General features: G+C 34.0%; 1 protein-coding gene across 2 annotated transcripts in view; it reads left to right on the forward strand.

Moving 5' to 3' along the window:
* The window catches only part of CPNE8 (copine 8), a 255,959-nt gene that overhangs the window by 152,994 nt on the left and 81,877 nt on the right, over nt 1-21,088 (forward strand). For both annotated transcript variants that reach the window (XM_065934624.1, XM_065934622.1), the window contains exon 11: nt 19,026-19,101. In XM_065934624.1, coding sequence (XP_065790696.1) covers nt 19,026-19,101 — 76 coding nt within the window. The remainder of the gene's footprint in view (nt 1-19,025; nt 19,102-21,088) is intronic.

A 21,088-nucleotide genomic window follows, 5' to 3' on the forward strand; every position in this document is an offset into this window, starting at 1 on the left:
GAAGGACTGAGGCTGAAGCTGAATACTTGAGCTACCTGATGTGAAGAGCTGACCCTCTGGAAAAGACTGAGGGCAGGAGGTAAGGGAATGACAAAATATGAATGGTTGGATAGCATCACTGACTCAGTGGGTATGAATTTGAGCAATCTCTGAGAGATGGTAAAGGACAGGGAAGCCTGACATGCTGCAGTCCACGGGATTGCAAAGAGTCAGGTACAACTTAGTGACTGATTAACAGCAACAATAATATTGACTGATTAGGAACTTCAGAAATTTGTGTGATCTTTAATTTAGAAATCTGATGCTGTATTTGTCCAAATACATATACTTGAAATTAATTCTGTAGCAAATATCTTGTGCATCTATGAGGCATGCAAAAATGTGATAATGCTGTTGAGCAAGCAGCCATCTGACATTAAAATGGGCATCCTGAGCTCCTTAAAATAAAAGAATTATAGTCATATATACTGTTTTTTAAAGTGTAAACACATTAACAATGACCTGTGAATGCAGAGACATTGCATCACCTTGGTATGAAAGATTATTTTGCATGTACTTATGTACTTAATTTCAACAAGTTATACCACTTTTCTAAAATCATTCCCATAATTCCTACCATATCTTCAAGTCATGTGAGGGAAGAATATTTAAGCCTCATTTTAACAATTGAAAAGCTGAAATGCTGAGAAACTGACTTGTCTAGGTTGCAGAGCAATCAATGGTAGAACCCTTAAAATAATTCAAATTCTTCCAGTTGCTTCAGCTGAATTAGTAGCTTAACTTAAAATTCAGGGTGCGTTAATGGAACAGCTCTGCCTTAAAACCATGTGGTTAAAATGTAGGACTGATTGTAAAAGGCCCACTGAGTAATTTGCTGTCTCCCAGAAAATGATTTGATGAAATAGCTGAATTTGTGAACGTCCAGTCATAAAATCCTGGCTTGTAGTGTCCTTTAAACAGAGAGCAAAAATTTCATTTTCATTACTGAGCATTTTATCAAATGTAGTCATTTTAAAAAGTGATAATATTTATGAATAAATAAATCTGTAAAATGCTATCCAAATGCTATCATTCTCTTGTATGTCACTTTGGAAAGTAATATTTGTCAAATGTATTTGATGTTTTGTATTCATAATTATAGGTCATCATGGTATGAAACAACAGTGATTCCTGGTTCAGTGTTTCACTCAAGAATTTTAAGTTTTCTGGGTCATTATAACCCAATAAGTTCCCTGAGTCATTATGACTTATTTACAAGGAGCCTTTTATATATACCTTTATATTTTTCTGATTTATTTTAATCTCCTCACATTTTCTGATTAGTCTTTTTCTAGTAATAGCCCTCTATTTGCCTGCAATTAATCTTTAGTGCCCTAAACACATATTTAATGATGGGATCAGTATCTTTTATTATTCCATTACTTATCATTTATTTGAAACTTATAGAAATGCTAATTGTTTTTATTTATTTATGATCCAATTAATTCTATTAATTTTAGAATAAATTATTATTGTGTGCCAAAAAGCTTACCGTGTGATTGATTTAACAAAACACTCCATTCTTTATACAATTATATTTTAATTTTACTTATTTTCATATTCTTTCACTCACTTTGATTTTATATTCTCTCAGATATGTATTTCAAGGGAAAGATTTTTTTTTTATTTTCAGTAAGATTTTAAAGAAAATTATATAAACATTTCACTAAAAGGTATATGCAAGATAGATTTGGGGAAATATGATTCTAATAAAGACTGGTTCCAAATCGGGAAAGGAGTACATCAAGACTGTATATTGTCACCCTGCTTATTTAACTTATATGCAGAGTACGTCATGAGAAATGCCAGGCTGGATGAATCACAAGCTGAAATCAAGATTGCCAGGAGAAATATCAATAACCTCAGATATGCAGATGACACCACCCTTATGGCAGAAAGCAAAGAACTAAAGAGCCTCTTGATGAAAGTAAAAGAGGAGAGTGAAAAAGCTGGCTTAAAACTCAGCATTCAAAGAACAAAGATCATGGCATCCAATCCCATCACTTCATGGCAAATAGATTGCAAAACAATGGAAACAGTGAGAAACTTTATTTTCTCAGGCTCCACTGCAGATGGATTTGCAGCCATGAAATTAAAAAACACTTGATTCTTGGAAGAAAAGCTATGGCCAATCTAGACAGCATATTAAAAAGCAGAGACATTACTTTGCCAACAAAGGTCCATCTAGTCAAGGCTATGGTTTTTCCAGTAGTTATGTATGAATGTGAGAGTTGGACTATAAATAAAGCTGAGTGCTGAAGAATTTATGCTTTTGAACTGTGGTGTTGAAGACTCTTGAGAATCCCCTGGACTGCAAGGAGATCCAAACAGTCAGTCCTAAAGGAAATCAGTCCTGAATAGTCATTGGAAGCACTAATGCTGAAGCTGAAACTCCAATGCTTTGGCCACCTGAATTGAAGAGCTGATTCATTTGAAAAGTCCCTGATGCTGGGAAAGATTCAAGGATGGAGGAGAAGGGGACAACAGAGGATGAGATGGTTAAATGGCATCACTGACTCAATGGACATGAGTTTGAGCAAGCTCTGAGCGTTGGTGATGGACAGGGAGACCTGGCATGCTGCAGTCCATGGAGTTGCAAAGTTGGACACGACTGAGCAACTGAACTGAACTGAGCATTGAAAAATTGATGTTTTCAAACTGTGGTTCTGGAAAAGAGTCATGCGAGTTCATTGGACAGCAAGGCAACTGAACCAGTAACACCTAAAGGAAATCAACCCTGAATATTCATTGGAAGGACTGATGTGAAGCTAAAACTCCAATACTTTGACCTCCTGATGCAAAGAGACAGCTCATTGGAAAAGATCCTGATGCTGTGAAAGATTGAAGGCAGGAGGAGAAGGGGACAACAGAAGATGAGATGGTTGGATGGCATCACCAACTCAGTGGACTTGAGTTTGAACAAGCTCCAAGAGATGGGGAAGGACAGGGAAGCCTCCAATTGATACCACTGCCATAATGGTTCATCACGTTTCTGGCACATTTTTTAGGTGCCACATGTTTGCATTTTTCCATCTTCTTTCCTTCCTGCCTTCCTCCCTCCTTCCCTCCCTTCCTTCCTCCTCTCTCTTGCTCCCTTTCTCCCTCTTCCTAGCTTCCTCCCTTCTTTCTGCCTTCCTTCCTTTCTTTCTTTCATGGTTGATTTCTAACCTCATTCTTTTGTGACTAGAAAAGATACTTGAAATTATTATTATTGTCTTAAATTTATTGAGATTTGTTTTGTGGTCTAGCATGTGATCTATGCTGAAGAACATTCCATGAGCTCTTGAAAAGAGCATATATTCTACTGCATTTAGATGTAATGTTCAATTTGTATCTATTAGTCCATCTGCTCTAAAGTTCAGGGTATTCTCATAGTTTTTCTGCATCTGTCTGTCGATATAAGTGGAATGTAAATTCCTTTACTATTGTGTTACTCTCAACTACTCCCATTATTTTTTTCCAAGCTTTATTTAGATATAATTGACATACAACATTGTGTATGTTTAAGGTGCACAATGTGATGATTTTTTAACTTATTTATTTATTTTAATTGGAGGCTAATTTTTGTAAATACTTGCTTTATCTATTAGGAACTTGTCAACTGGGAGAATATGTATTTACAAGTGTTATATCTTCTTGTTGGATCATCCCCTAAAATTATGTAATGTGCTTCTTTTTCTCATTTTATAATTTTGCTTTATTTTATTTTTTATATATCTTTTGTTTGATATATGTGTTGATACCCTAGCCTTTTTTGTGTGTTTTGTTTTTCTTCACATAAAATACCATTTTCCATCCTATCAACTTTCAGACTGTCTCTTTAAATCTGAAATGAGTCTCTTGCAGGCCACATAATATATGAGTCTTGTAATTTAATTCATTGAACCACTCTATATCTTTTTAATTGAAGTTAGTTATCAATTTGCATCTTGTTTGAGGTACAGTTGTTGTACAATATTATATAAGTTACAGATGTACAACGGAGTCATGATTTTTAAAGGTTATACTCTATTTACAGTGATAAAATACTGACTATACTTACTGTGTTGTAGACTATATCCTTTTAGCTTATTGATTTTATATGTCATTGTTTCTACCTCATAATTCACTGCCTCTGTGCTGACCTCCCCCACTGATAACCACTAGTTTGATCTCTGGATCTGTGAGTCTGTTTCCTTTTTGTTGAATTCCCTACTTATTTTTTAAGATTCCACACATAAGTGATATCATACATTATTTGTCTTTCTTTGTTTGATTTATTTCACTTAGCATAATGCACTCTGAGTCCATCTATGTTGTCACAAATGGCAACATTTCATTGTTTTTTGTGGCTGTGCAGTATTGCATTACAGATAGATGTTACATTTTTTATCCATTCATCTACTGAAAGACACTCAGCTTGCTTCCATATCTTGGCAATTGTAAGTAATACTGCTATGAACATTGGATCTCATGCATCTTTTCACATTAGTGATTTTGTTTTTCATTATATATGCATGAGTGGAATTGCTGAATCATATAATAGTTCTATTTTTCCTTTATTGAGAACACCATACTATTTTTCACATGGTGTGCACCACCCTACATTCTCACCAACAGTATAAGAGGATTCCTTTTTCTCAACATCGAGCCACCAACATTTGTTATTTGTGCTCTTTTTCATGATACCCATTTTGACAGATGTGAAAACTCTGGTTTTAATTTGTATTTCTCTAATGAATAATGATATTGAGCATCTTTTCATGTACCTGTTGGCAATCTGTCTATATTCTTCAGAAAAAAATGTCTGTATAGTTCTTTGGTTCATTTTTTAATTGGTTGAGTCTTTTTGATGTTGATTTATATGAGCTCTTTATATATTTTGGATGCTAAGCCCTTATGTTAGAAAATATTTTCTCTAATATTTTGTCTTTTCATTTTGTCAATGGTTTTCTTTGCAAAGTTTTTTAAGTCTAAGTCCCATTTGTTTATTTTTGCTTTTATTTCCTTTCCTTTCAGAGACAAATCCAGAAAATATTGCTATGATTTTTGTTAACGGGTGTTCTGTCCATGTTTTCTTCTAGAAGATTTAAGGATTTTTAGTCTTTCATTTATGTCCTGTCGGTGAGAATGCAAACTAGTACAGCCACTATGGAGAACAGTGTGGAGATTCCTTAATAAACTGGAAATAGTACTGGCATATGACCCAGCAATCCCACTCCTGGGCATACACACTGAGAAAACCAGATCTGAAAGAGATACGTGTACCCCAATGTGCATTGCAGCATTATTTATAATAGCCAGGACATGGAAGCAACCTAGATGCCCATCAGCAGACGAATGGATAAGAAGGCTGTGGTACATATACACAACGGAATATTACTCGGCCATTAAAAAGAATACATTTGAACCAGTTCTAATGAGATGGATGAAACTGGAGTCCATTATACAGAGTGAAGTAAGCCAGAAAGATAAAGACCAATACAGTATACTAATGCATATATATGGAATTTAGAAAGATGGTAATGATAAACCTATATGCAAGATAGAGAAAGAGACACAGATGTATAGAACAGATTTTTGAACTCCATGGGAGAAGGCGAGAGTGGGATGATCTGAGAGAACAGCATCAAAACATGTATATCATCAAGGGTGAAACAGATCGCCAGTCCAGGTTGGATGCATGAGACAAGTGCTTGGGGCTGATGCACTGGGATGACCCAGAGGGATGGGATGGGGAGGGAAGTGGGAGCGGGGTTCAGGATGGGGAACACATGTAAATCCATGGCTGATTCATGTCAATGTATGGCAAAAACCACTACAATATTGTAAAGTAATTAGCCTCCAACTAATAAAAATAATTGGGGGGAGAAAAAAAAGTTGAATGCTATTCCTCCAATTCTACTCTTCTTTCACAAGATTTCACAAGATTTGCAGCCTTTTGTGTCTCCATACAAATTTTAAAATTACTTGTTCTATATTTTGTGAAAAATACCTTTGGATTCACTTTAAATCTTTAGATCACCTTTGGCATTATTGTCATTTAAACAGTATTAATTCTTCCAAACCCTGAATGCAGTAAATCTTTCCATCTGCTGGTGTCATCTTAAGTTAGTTTCTTCAGTGTCTTATAGATTTCCAAGTAGGAGTCTTTTGCCTCCTTAAGTAGATTTATTCCTTTGTAGTTTATTCTTTCTCATGCCATTGGAAATGAGGTAGTTTCTTTAATTTCTCTTTTTGATAGTTTATTGTTATTGTATAGAAAAGCAACAAATTTCTTTATATTAACTTTATATCCTGCAATGTTACCAAATTCGTTGCTGCACTCTAATAGTTTTCTGATGGTATATTTATAATTTTTTATGCATAGTATATTATCTGCAAACAGTGAAACATGTACTTTATCATTTGCAATTAGGATTCATGTTATTCATGTTCTTGTCTGATTGCTGTGGCCAGGACTTACAAAACTATGTTGAATAAATGTGGTGACAGTGGGAATCCTTTTGTTTCTGATCAAAGAGGGAATGATTTCACCTTTTCATTGTGGAATATGATGTTAGCTGTGAGTTCACCATATATTGCATTTAATATGAACAACTATATGCCAATAAAATGGACAACCTAGAAGCAATAGACAACTTCTTAGAATCTGCTTTCTCCTAATATCGAACCAGGAAAAAAAGTGGAAAATATAAACAGACCATTGATCCCAACCAGTATGAAATTGGATCAGTAATCAAAACACTCCCAACAAACTAAGTCCAGGACCAGATTACTTCACAGCTGAATTCTAGCAAAAATTTTGAGAAAAGTTAACACCTATCCTTCTCAAACTTTTCACAAAATTTCAGTTAATGAAATGCTTCTCAACTCTTCTATAAGGTCAGTTTCACCCTGATACCAAATTCAGAAAAGATAGCACCGAAAAAGAGAAAATTGAGGGCCTATATCAGGGATTAAAATAGGTATACACATCCTCAACGAAATATTAGCAGCCAAATCGAGCAATACATGAAAATGACCATAAAGCATGATTAATAGAATATATCCCATGGATTTCTCAATATCTGCCAAGCAATAAGTGTGGCACACCACATTAAAAAATTGAATAAAAGCCATATCCCTTTCTCAATAGGTGCAGAAAAACTTTTGCCATACTTCAACTTCCATTTACAAAACAAACTCTCCAGAAAGTGGGTAAAAAGGTATCACATAATGATGAAAACAGATGAATAAATATACCACAGTCTTCAATCTGAAGAATAAATATTGTGAAAATGAATATACTGCTCAAAGCAGATTCAGTGCAATCCCTATCAAATTACCAGTGGCATTCTTCCCAGAGCTAGAACAGCAAAAAAAAAAAAAAAAAAAAAAAAAAATTGATTTGTTTGGAAACACAAAAGACCCCAAATAGCCAAAGCAATCTTGAGAAAGAAAAACAGAACTGAAGAAATCATGCTCCTTGACTTCAACCTATACTGCAAAGCAACAATAATCAAGACAGTATAGTATTGGCACAAAAACAGAAATATAGGTTAATGGTACAAGGATAGAAAGCCCAGAGATAAATGAATGCACGTATGGACACCTTATCTTTGACAAAGGGGGCAAGAATATACAATGGAGAAAAGTCAGTCTCTTCAGCAAGTGGTGTTGGAAAAGCTGGACAGTCACATGTGAAAGAATGATATTAGAACTTTACCTAAGACCATACACAAGCATAAATTCAAAATGGATTAATTAGCTAAATGTAAGACCAGACACTATAAAACTCTTAGAGGAAAACATAAGAAAAACACTTGTTGACCTAAACCACGTCAAGATATCTTTAGACCTACCTTTTAGCGTAATGAAATTAAAAATACAAATAAACAAATGTAACATAATTAAACTTAAAAGGTTTGTACAGGAAACGAAACTCTAAACAAGATGAAAAGACAGCCCCCAGGATAGGAGAAAATATTTGCAAATGAAGCAACGGACAAAAGATTAAACTTCAAAATACACAAATAGCTCATGGAATTCAATATCAAAAAACCAAGCAATCCAATCTAAAACTGGAAAGAAGAACTAAATATCTCTCCAAAGAAGACATACAGATGCCAAAGAGGCACATGAAAACATACTCGGGCTCACTAATTATTAGAGAAATGCAAATAAAGTCTATAATGAAGTATCCCCTTACACTGGTGAGAAAGACCATAATCATAAAATCTACAAACAGTAAATGCTGGAGAGAATGTGGAATAAAGAGTACTTCTTGTACTGTTGGAGGGATTATAAATTGATATAGCCACTGTGGAGAACAATATGGAGTTCCCTTAAAAAGCTAAAAGCTACCATATGACCTGGAAATCCCTCTACTGGACATACACCTGAGAAAAATATAATTCAAAAGGTCACATGCACCCCAGTGTTCATTGAAGCACAATTTACATGACCCAGGACATGGAAACAACCCAAATGTACAATGACAGATGACTGGAATAAAATGTTTGTGTGTGCTCACTCAGTCGTGTCCAATTCTTTACAAAACTTATAGAATGTAACCCACCAGGCTCATCTGTCCATGGGATTATCAGGCAAGAATACTGGAGTTGCCATTTCCTCCACCAGGAGATTTTCCTGGCCAGGGAATCAAGCCACATCTGTATCCCCTGCATTGTCAGACAGATTCTTTACCACTGAGCCACCTAAGAAGCCCTAAAGATGTGGTACATGTATACAGTGAAATATTAGTCAGCCACTAAAAGGAATGAAATAGGGCCCTTTGTAGAGATGTGGAATAAACCTAAAGTTTATCAGGTAGAGTTAGGTAAGTCCTAGAGAGAGAGGAACAAATATTGTATATTAACACATGTATGTGGAATCTAGAAAAATGATACAGATGAACATATTTCTAGGGCAGGAATAGAGATACAGATGTGGAGAATGAAAATGTGGATACAGAAGTGAATGGGAAGGTAGAACAAATTGGGAGATTAGGACTTTCATATATACAGTACCATTTGTATTAATAAAATCGGTAGCTAGTTGGAACCTGCGACAAAGCACAGGAAGCTCAGCTCGGGGTTCTGTGTTGACCTAGATGGGTGGGATGGGGCAAGGGAGGAGGAAGGACTAAGGGCCTGAGATACGTGTATACATATAGCTAATTCACTTCATTGTACAGCAGGAACTAACAAAGTGTTATAAAACATTCAAATACCTATTTAAACAAAGAAAGCAAGCAAGCGAGAGAAAGAGGAAGTGAGGGAAGGATGAGAAAGAGAGAGAGAGAAAGGAAAGAAAAAATGAAAGAAAGAAAAAGTAAAATCACTTGTAGGTATATTCTTACTGTCATTTTGTTCATTGTTCTCTATTTCGTTTTGCTGTTCTTTTTTGTTTCTTTTATTTTGCTATCTTGTGATTTGATGGCTATGTTGTGTTATATTTGGATTCCTGTTTCTTTTGTGTGTGTTTGTAATGATAATTTTTTGGTACATGACTATGTATATATTCATATGAAAATGATTATTTTTAAATGATATTTTTAAGTTTAAATGCATTCTAACAACCACATACATTCATTTTACTCCTCCCCCTGCCTTGTTTAAGATCTTGACATCATACTTTATATCATTTTGTTTCGTATCTGAAGGTGCTTGTTTTGGGTATAGTTGATTTCACTACTTTTGTCTTTTAATCTTCCTAATGATTTTATTAGTGCTTGATCTAACTACCTTTAGTGTAATATGCTATTACCAATGAAATTTTCCTTTCACAATTTTCATATTTCTAGTTGTGGTCTTTATTTTCCATTTAACAATTTTTTTTTTTGAAAATCATTTTTGATGTGATAAATTTTTTTAGCTTCAATTGCCTGTAAAATTCTCTCCTTGAAATCTGAATTGAGCCTTGCCAGACAGAATATATTCGATTGTAATTTTCTTCCTTTTATCACTTTATATATAACATTCCACTCCCTTCTGGTCTGCCAAGTTTCTGCTGAAGAGTTAATTGATATTTTTACAGAATTCCCTTGTATGCAACTAGTAGCTTTCCTTTTGCTGTTTCTAAGATTCTGTCCTTATCTTTAATTTTTTCTCATTAAAAAAATTATTTTGTATTGGTGTAGTGTTGATTAACAATGTTGTGTTAGTTTCAGTTGTATAGTAAAGTGATTTCATCATACATATACATGTATCTATTCTTTTTCAAATTCTTTTCCCATTTTATTACAGAATATCCCACAGAGTTCCCTATTACCTATTTTATTTTTTTTTGTTTTGTTTTTTTTTTGCAAGAAGAGTACTATTTATTTATTTTTTTTTTAATATTATTTTATTAGTTGGAGGCCAATCACTTTACAACATTTCAGTGGGTTTTGTCATACATTGACATGAATCAGCCATAGAGTTACACGTATTCCTCATCCCGATCCCCCCTCCCACCTCCCTCCCCACCCGACTCCTCAGGGTCCTCCCAGTGCACCAGGCCCGAGCACTTGACTCATGCATCCCACCTGGGCTGGTGGTCTGTTTCACCATAGATAATATACATGCTGTTCTTTCAAAACATCCCACCCTCACGTTCTCCCCCAGAGTTCAAAAGTCTGTTCTGTACTTCTGTGTCTCTTTTTCTGTTTTGCATATAGGGTTATCGCTACCATCTATCTAAATTCCGTATATATGTGTTAGTATACTGTAATGTTCTTTATCTTTCTGGCTTACTTCACTCTGTATAATGGGCTCCAGTTTCATCCATCTCATTAGAACTGATTCAAATGAATTCTTTTTAACGGCTGAGTAATATTCCATGGTGTATATGTACCACAGCTTCCTTATCCATTCATCTGCTGATGGGCATCTGGGTTGCTTCCATGTCCTGGCTGTTATAAACAGTGCTGCCTATTACCTATTTTAAATATAGCAGTATATACTCATTAGTCCCAAACTCCCAATCTTTCTTTCTCTCCCTGACACCCTTCTCTTCTGGTAACCATATCTTCTTTTTCTGAGTCTGTGTTTCTGTTTTTTAAATAGGTTCATTTGTAGGGCCATCTGTGACAGTACAGTGATTAAGAATTTGCCTTCCAATGCAGCAAGTATAGATTAGATCTCTGATTGGGGGATTAGGATTCCACCTGTAACATGATTTGGCTGAAAAAAAAAAGTATAGTAAATAAGTTTATTTGTATCTTTTTTTTCAGATTCCACATATAAGAGATATCATATGATATTTGTCTTTCTGTCTGACCTAGTTTGCTTAGTATGATAATCTCAAGGTTCATACCTATTGCTGCAGATGGCATTATTTCATTCTTTTTAATGGCTGAGTAATATTTTATTGTATTTATGTACCACATCTTCTTTATCCATTCATCTGTCTATGAACATTTACATTGTTTCCATGTCTTGGCTATTGTAAACAGCACTTCAATGAACATTGGTGTGCATGTACCTTTAAAACCATGTTTTTTTTACTGGATCTATACCCAGCAGTGGAATTGCTAAATCACATGGTAGTTTTATTTCTATTTTTTGAGGAACCTGTATATTGTTCTCCATTGTAGCTGTACCTATTTATATCCCCAGCAACAGTGTAAGATGGTTCCCTTTTCTTCATACCCACTCGGCCATTTATTGTTTGTAGATTTTTTTGATGATGGCCATTCTGACCAGTGTGAGGTAATATCTCATTGTAGATTTTCATTTCTCTAACAATTAGTGATATCGAACATCTTCTTATATGCCTCTTAGCTATTGATGTCTTCTTTGGATAAATGTCTATTTAATTCTTCTGCCCATTTTTTGTTGTTGTTGTTGTTCTTTTTGGTTTTGTTTTATATTGACCTGCATGAACTGTATTTGTAAATTTTGGAGACTGATCCTTTGTCATTTGCTTCATTTGCAAATATTTTCTCCCATACTAAGGCCTGTCTTTTCATTTTCTCTATGCTTTCCTTAGCTGTGGAAAAACTTCCGAGTTTAATTATTTGCTTATTTTTGTTTCTAGTCTCATTATTGTAGGGGATGGATCCAAAAAGGTATTGCTATGATTTATATCAAAGAGTGTTCTATGTATGTTTTCCTCTTAACAGTTTCATAATATCTGATTTTATACATTTAGATCCTTAATCCATTTTGAGTGTATTTTTGTGTATGATATTGTGGTGTGTTCTAGTTTCTTCTTTTTTACGTGTAGCTATATAGTTTTCCCTGGTGGTTTAGAGGGTAAAGTGCCTGCCCGCAATGCGGGAGACCTGGCTTCGATTCCTGGGTCGGGAAGATCCCCTGGAGAAGGAAATGGCAAGCCACTCCAGTACCCTTGCCTAGAAAATCCCATGAACAGAGGAGCCTGGTAGGCTACAGTCCATTGGGTCGTGAAGAGTCGGACACGACTGAGCGACTTCACTTTCACATATAATTTTTCCAATATCACTGGTTGAAGAGAATTTCCTCCATTGTATAGCTTTGCCTTCTTTCTCATAGAATAATTCACCATACGTGACTGAGTTTATTTCTGGGCTTTGTATCCTGTTCCATTAATCTACATATTCTGTTTTTGTACCATTTTGTGCCATAGTGTTTTCATGACTGTAGCTTTATAATATATAGAGTGAAGTCATGGAACCTGATTCCTTCAATGCCGCTTTTCAAGATTGCTTTTGCTATCCAAAATCTTTCATGTATCCATACAAATTTTAAGATTTTTTTTTGTTCTCAGTTCAGTTCAGTCTCTCAGTCGTGTCCCACTCTTTGCGACCCCATGAATCGCAGCACACCAGGCCTCCCTGCCCATCACCAACTCCCGGAGTTTACTCAAACTCATGTCCATCAAGTCGATGATGCCATCCAGCCATTTCATCCTTTGTCGTCCCCTTCTCCTCCTGCCCCCAATCCCTCCCAGCATCAGGGTATTTTCCAATGAGTCAACTCTTTACATGAGGTGGCCAAAGTATTGGAGTTTCAGCTTCAGCATCAGTCCTTCCAATGAACACCCAGGACTGATCTCCTTTAGGATGAACTGGTTGGATCTCCTTGCAGTCCAAGGCAAACACTATTCTTTTTTAGTTCCATGGATAGTTCTTTGCTTTCCACTAAGAAATTCACAGATTTTTAGGATAGGTTCCAAGGACAAGGTTCCTACTGTGCTTATTGCTAAAGAAGAAGGGCTTCTATAAATGGATAATATATGTGAGCATAAGTACACTTGGTACTTTTTATGCTGCTCAATATCTTAGATATGTATCTCTTGAAAACCCAAATATTCTGATATTTTGCTTCATAGTCTTCTGGAGCCTTATATGGTTAAAAATATATTAACTTATTCAAGCAACTAGCCAAAGAATTTTTATGAGATATGTCATTTCCATATTTGAATATTTTGAATATATTTACACTGTTAAAACCATTATCATAAAATGACACTGCTCCGAACATATAAAGAATTATTAAAGTCTCCTAAAATAGCTAGTTTGTTTCTCTGTATGTTGTGCAAGAAAATAATATAGATATAAAAATAAGTACATGACTTTCTGAAGCTGAAACTTTCAAATGTGCAAGTTCTGAGCTGCCATATGAGATCTGTGTTAAGGATTACAGTAAACTCTGTCAGTTTGAAGTGTGAGATTTCTTCAAACTGGGACGATAATTTTTTTAATTTATAACATGTACATTGTTTTTTGCTGACAATGCCTGATGTATACAGCACAAAATAAAAGTAAATTTTGTAAATTGCTTGGTTTTATTTGAGATAAATATTCTAGACAATTTGGATTACTATTTTCAGATTTGAATTATCTGAATTATATATACATATTTATTAAAAACTCCATCAATAATTCATAGTTTTCTACTGACTAAACACTTTTTTGGCTTATGTCTTAAATGTATGTGTGTGTGTGTGTATATATATATATATAGTATTTATATCTTTTAAAAATTCTGTCTGTATTAGAAATGGATCAAGAAACAGGTGTGAATCAGACTGATAAAATTAGCCTATTTCTCCTGTGAACTGTTAACATTTGAGAGTAATTATATCACTTTCTTTCTTGGAGGCTCAGAAATGTAGTTGTAATCTACAGAGGGGCAAAGAAAATGTACTTTTTGAAATTACTTAAAATTTCAGTAAAAATAGAGGTAAATGATAACTTCTACATTAAACACATTCATTTATGTGTTATATATGATAATTTCTACCAGTAAAAGCAAACCAGGGGGAAAAAATTAGTTTTTCAGAATGTGCATACAATCTCTGTTTACTAGGGAAGTATAAGAACCATGATAGTTCTATAAATTTAAATTTAGACCAACTCATAGTTGAATCATATTTAAAAGCATATTTCTGGACTTTCTAAAGGAAACTAACTTTTCTGTCAGGACTTAAGGAAATTACAAGGATAAAAAAGATTTGATTTTATTGAAATTTTAAGAATAAAGGAAGGGTAGTGTTATGGCATGAGTAAAAACATTCCTAAATGCTGAAAAGTTATGTTAAAGTCAAAAGTTTTGTCTGGAAGAAAAGTAAAGAAATAAAAGCAAAATCAAGGACAACTGGTACATTGTTAGCCGGACTTTTGTGATGATCATGGGAAATCAAAATTCTCATGATACATTTTACCTATAATTATGGAATTAATGTCTTGTCTTCAGTCACCTCTGGAAAAAAAAAAAACACTGCTGCTCTTTTCCTACAGTAAAAATAATATAAATTATTCATAAATGTAGCTATTGAGAAATTGTGGTGTACTTTCGCTTAATTAACAAGGAACCTTATAAAAGAAAAAAGAAGGAACCTTATCCCCCATTTAGATAGCAAACATGTTGTCAGTCTGGATACATAGTAGATGCTTAATAAATATTTCCTGAGGAAATTAAAAAAAAAAACACTCTTAAAAATGTGTACCTCAATAACTGAAGATATAAATAGAGATCTTATAACACTGGCTTCCAAATATCAATTCATAAGCCTGTTACATCTTCAGATATTATTTTGATTAAAGCTTCTTTAAGACATAGGTATCTAGAGTCATATTACTTAAAAATCAAAAAAAAATATATTTTAATAATGACTGTATAAGAATTATATGCCTTTCACAGAAAAAATTCAAATGAATTATCTAGGTTTATTTTCAGAACATTAAATAGGCATTGTCTCCAATTTTTAGATGAATACGTAAAGATCCAAAAGTGACTTACTCAAGACAACATGATGATAGAGAAAAGGATAAGATAGATTCAGTATGTATTTGCTGTTTGTACATATATGCAATATTAATTTAATGATTGCAAGGAAAATAGGCATCATCCATTGTGCCTAAAGCAGGATGACCTTCAGGAAAACCATTGGAAATGCCTAGAAAAGGCAATATTCTGTCTCTTTTTTTATATCTTTTGTGTGATAATGTGGGTACATTTTTATGGGAAAATAACATTTATCAGCATTACCCTCAGAGAGAATTGTTTCAAAGGAGTAGAGTAGGAGTGGCTAATATGCTCAATACTTGTCCCATTCTTTTGTACTAAAGGTAATTCATGTGAAGCAAAATTGTTAATATTACTGGTAAGGTAAGATTACAGCATGATTGTGACATTGACCTGAATATATTTGCAACATTCAATTATGCCCATTGGTTACCAGGCACTGAAGTAGATGCTGAGAATATGGAGATGAAATTAACATCTTTCTTTTTCTTTTTATTTATTTGGCTGTGTTGGGATCTTTGATCTTCATTGTGGCATTTTGGATCTTTTTTTTAGTTGCAACATGTGGGATCTTTAGTTGTGACACTGGAATCTTGGCGGCATGTGTGATGTAGTTCCCCATCCAAGGATTGAACCAGGGCCTCCTACACTGGGAACAGAAATTCTTAGCTACAAGACCACCAGGGAAAGTCACTCAGCTTTCTTAACTTTGAGTATGTTATAAAAACTAAAAGGGGAGATATATAAACAACAGCTATTATACAATATAGGAAGTGTGATGATAGAATTGTTTTTAAAAACAAAGAGAAAGCACATAAAGGAGGAGAGATTTCTTAGAGGAGATCATAGTTAAGCACTAGTGTAAAAGGCAAGTGAAAGAAGATGTCAAAAATGGGAAAGATGGGCACTTTGTTAAGTAGGAACTGTCTTACAGGTTTCAGATGTAAATATAAATATGCAAAATGCTCCTTTCCACTATTAATAGAGTATAGAAATACTTATAATTTTCAAATTTTATTCAAAAATTAAATCAGTTTACTCTAGGCATTTTGAGAGCCAACTTACTACTTATAATATTAATCAATTTGTTCTCAATATCTGTTTATTTCTTCAGATTTTAAATAATATATTTCAATTATAAAAAAATTTGAAAAAAAACTAGAAATGTAAATGGACACAAATCAGATCAACCACCGTGGAGGAAACTTTATTTTGTAAATGCAGAGAGCTTTGAGACTTATATCCCAGAATAATTATTTTAGTTAGAACCAAACTAACAAGAAATATCAAAGCAGTATTATCGAATCTCAAGGAAATTGTTGGTTGTGACTTATTGTCAGAGTACTTTTCATCATATTCCTCTGTGTAGTGAGAATTGTTTCAATATTTTTGTATTGACAATTGTGAACAGATAAAATATTAAAGTAAATTACTTTCTTTTAATCTTAGTAAAATCTAGTAATAATTGATGATAGGGGAAAAGATAAGAATAAATCAGTGAAGAGCACCTTCAGTACTTTCTTTAAAGTACTTATTTATGATTTAATATACAGTATTTGAATTACAGAAGTTCACAAAGGAAACTAAATATTCTCATTCATTTCAAGAGATCTGTAACAAAACTGACCTGAGAATTATTCACTTATGCACCTAGATTCTTGAGATGTATTTTTGAGACAAAGCATCTTATGTCTTGGCCTGGCTATTATATTGGTATCGCCACTCACTGCCTTGTGTTTATGACTAGTGTGGTGGGCTCTGGTATATGAAGCTTATCCACACTTAACCAATATAAAAGTATTGTGTTTGAAGTGCTTTAATAGAACCTTTTCTTGGTGACCGTTACTTAAGATATCAAAACAGACATAGCAATGAGGAGAATAGATTCTAAGTAGAGTCTCAGAGGTTTCTATAAAGATATCATGGTTATAAGCTTGCACGTCTGAAAGTCAAAGAGATTTATTTTATTTATAAGAAATATGTAGCATGAAATTACAGTTTTGTAATTTCCCTCATATAAATTGAAAGAGCGAATGCTGGGGTATTTGAATTCACAAATGCAAATATATTTTAATTATGGCCTTCAATCCTCTTTTCATTTACTAATTCCGTGTGTGTATATCTGCTTTTAAAACTTAACTGTAGAAGAGGTCAAGGTGATACTGGAATAAAGAGAAATGCCCTATAAAGATTATTGTCATAAATGTACAAGATCTTTAAAATATGGGCAAACTGGAAAACTGGATATCTAAATGAGTTGTATCTTACATCTTAATTTTTAAAAAATGTATTGCAAAAACACTACTTAATGACCACTAGTTTTTTTCTTTGAAATCCCAACTTTAGAAATCAATTGTGGTTGGCTAGCCACAATTTGCTTATTGCTTGTTACTGGTTATCAGATCTATGGATTTTAGTAACTCAGAGTTAAGCATAAACCTGCCTGGAGTTTGGGGGAAATATCTGTTTTTATGGTAACACCTCATATTTGCAAGCAAATAGGCCGAGCTTAAATTCTATCATACAAATAACAACAGCAATACCCCTTTTTGTTATACTAATTCAGCTCCTACAATCTTTGATCTTCCTCCTCTAATGTATTACTTTTCAGCATTGCACCAAATACCAGCATTTTATGTTTATGTCTCAGTGTGTGTTCTGTGTGTGTTCAACCTAGTTTTGACCATAAAATTAGTGTGTGTGTGTGTTATTTGCTCAGTTGTGTCTGACTCTGCAACCTTACAAATCCTCTCTACTCTGCTGAATGCATAACACTTGTTTTACAGTTGCATAAATCAAGCTCAATAATTACATTGTTAAGTATTTTATAGTGAAAACAAACATATGCTTTCTCAATCTTTACCCTTCCATGTCTAAATTGAGAAGGCACTTGTAGAAGTTTACTTTCTGAGAAGGCAGTGATGATTGCTTTATGGTAAAGTTCAGAATAATCACGTTTGGTATTATCAATGTACTTTAGAATTATTAGTATAAAGCTTAGTGACTAATTTCTGTCGGGATAGTGTGTAATTTCCTCGGTGCTGTCTTGTCACAACAAAAACTTGAAGTGATGGACCAGTGTTATAGCTCAGTTTTATTTAGAAAGTAAAAGAAAATACAACCTCAAGGTGTGATGACAAGCCAACCCAAAAGATAAAAGAGGGGCCCAGCCTAATTTTGGCTCCTCTTTTTATATGTTTTTTCTTATTCCCCTGGCCTATGTAAATTTGGCTAGCCAGGAGTCCTGTTTGTTTTACCTGAGCTCCTCACTCTGGTCCTCAGACCTTCCTTCTATTTTCGCGGGCTTTTCCTTTCCTTGTCTTTTAGCCATCACCATTCTGGACTCATTTTTCCTATTCTAACTACCTAACATTCCATGTCAACGTGGGATTCCCTTTTAAAAATAGTGATATATAACATACTGGTCATTGGAAGGTTTGAAGATTTTGTTTATTTGTGATTCTGATAAGTATGGTAATAAATTTTGTGTGTCTTAAAATTTCATCCTAGTTAATAGTTAATCATTAGGATAGCCTAGATGAAATGCTTTTGAAATATGAGTTATTGACACTAATAAACCTTTGAAACATTAACATTGGTGGGATAAATGAAATATTTTTGAATACTAACAAAATGTAATTGGGGGTATACATAACAAAGTGTCAGTGTGTTTTAAATTATCATATTATTATTATTTTCATAGTAATATCAAGAATTGTTTCATGATAAGAATATATATTTAAAGTTTTCATATATAATTAACAAATGTCTGAAAGCTAATACTATATGTATTTTTCTCCTTAATTATAGTCATGATTTCATTGGAGAATTTACAACAAGCTATAGGGAACTTTCTAGAGGGCAATCACAGTTCAATGTATATGAGGTAAGAGGAATTTTACTCTATGTTTTTCTGGACTAAGTACATTTATGCTTTTAAAATATAGATTTTTACAAAAGATAATTGCCAAATTTTCCCAATATAAATAAGAATCTTTAAACTTATTGAGAAGATTGGTTTTTGAGATTAAATAATATTTCTCTTCAAATCACATGGTCATTTGAATCTACTTTGTTGATTTAAAATTCTTGCCTATGGAACATTTTCTCATTTAAAAAACATCCAATATGGATATAAGTTAATTTTTCCTTGAGCTTCTGCCTTTATGTTTTGCCTTCCTACTAACATTGTGCTCAATCCTTATTTTTAGTTAATTTATTTTTTATTGAAAGATAATTGCTTTACAGAACTTTGTTGTTTTCTGTCAAACCTCAACATGAAGCAGCCATAGGTATACATAGAATACCCCCTCCCTTTTGACCCTCCCTCCCATCTCCCTCCCCATCCCACCCCTCTAGGTTGCTACAGAGCCCCTGTTTGAGTTTCCTGAGCTATACAGCAAATTCCCGTTGGCTGACTATTGTGCATATGGTAATATAAGTTACCATGTTACTCTTTCCATACATCTTACCCTCTCCTCCCCTCTCCCCGTGTCCATAAGTCTATTCTCTATGTCTCTTTCTCCATTGTTGCCCTGTAAATAAATTCCTCAGTATGATTTTTCTAGATTCCACATAATATGAGTTAGAACACAATATTTAGCTTTCTATTTCTGACTTACTTCACTCTGTGTAATAGGTTCTAGGTTCATCCACCTCATTAGAACTGATTCAAATGGGTTCCTTTTTATGGCTGAGTAATATTCCATTGTGTATATGTACCACAACTTCTTTATCCATTCCTCTGTCAATGGATATCTAGGTTACTTCCATGTTCTAGCTATCGTAAATAGTGCTGCAATGAACAATGGGATACATGTGTCTTCTTCAATTTTGGTTTCCTTAGAGTATATGCCTAGGAGTGGGATTGCTGAGTTTGAGTTTGAGTAAACTCTGGATGTTGGTGATGGACAGGGTGGTCTGGCATGCTGTGATTCATGGGGTCACAGAGTCGGACTCAACTGAGCGACTGAACTGAACTGAACTGAATGGTGATTTCATTCCTAGCTTTTTAAGGAATCTCCATACTCTCTTCCACAGTGGTTGTATCAATTTACATTCCCATAAAAGCGTTCCCTTTTCTCCACACACTCTCCAGCATTTATTGTTTGAAGACTTTCTGATGATGGCCATTCTGACCAGTGGGAGATGATATCTCATTGTAGTTTTGATTTGTATTTCTCTAATAATGAGCAATGTTGAGCATTTTAGGTCTGAAATGGGTTTCTTGTAGACAGCATATATGTGGGTCTTGTTTTTGTATCCATTCAGCCTGTCTGTGTCTTTTGGTTAAAACATTTAATCCATTTACATTTAAAGTAATTATTGATATGTATGTTTCTATTGCCATTTTCTTAATTGTTTGGGGTTGATTTTGTAGATCTTTTTCCTTCTCTTGTATTTCTTGACTATATAAGTCCCTTTAACATTTCTTGTAAAGTTGGTTTGGTGGTACTGAATTCACTTAACTTTTGCTTGTCTGAAAAGCTTTTTATTTCTCCATCAGTTTTGAATAAGATCTTTGCCAGGTACAGTAACCTTGGCTGTAGATTTTTTCCTTTCAGTACTTTAAATATATCCTGCCATTCCCTTCTGGCCTTCAGAGTTTCTGCTGAAAGATCAGCTGTTAAGCGTATAGGGTTTCCCTTTATAATACTTGTTGTTTCTCCCTTCCTGCTTTTAATATTCTTTCTTTGTGTTTAGTCTTTGTTTTTTTTTTTTATTACTGTGTGTATTGGCATGTTTCTCCTTAGGTTTATCCTATATGGGACTATTTGTGCCTCTTGGGCTTGATTGATTATTTCCTTTTCCATGTTGGGGAAATTTTCAACTATAATTTCTTCAAAAATTTTCTCATACACTTTCTTTTTCTC

Source organism: Muntiacus reevesi, chromosome 4 (assembly GCF_963930625.1).
Source record: "Muntiacus reevesi chromosome 4, mMunRee1.1, whole genome shotgun sequence".
Lineage (NCBI taxonomy): Eukaryota > Metazoa > Chordata > Mammalia > Artiodactyla > Cervidae > Muntiacus > Muntiacus reevesi.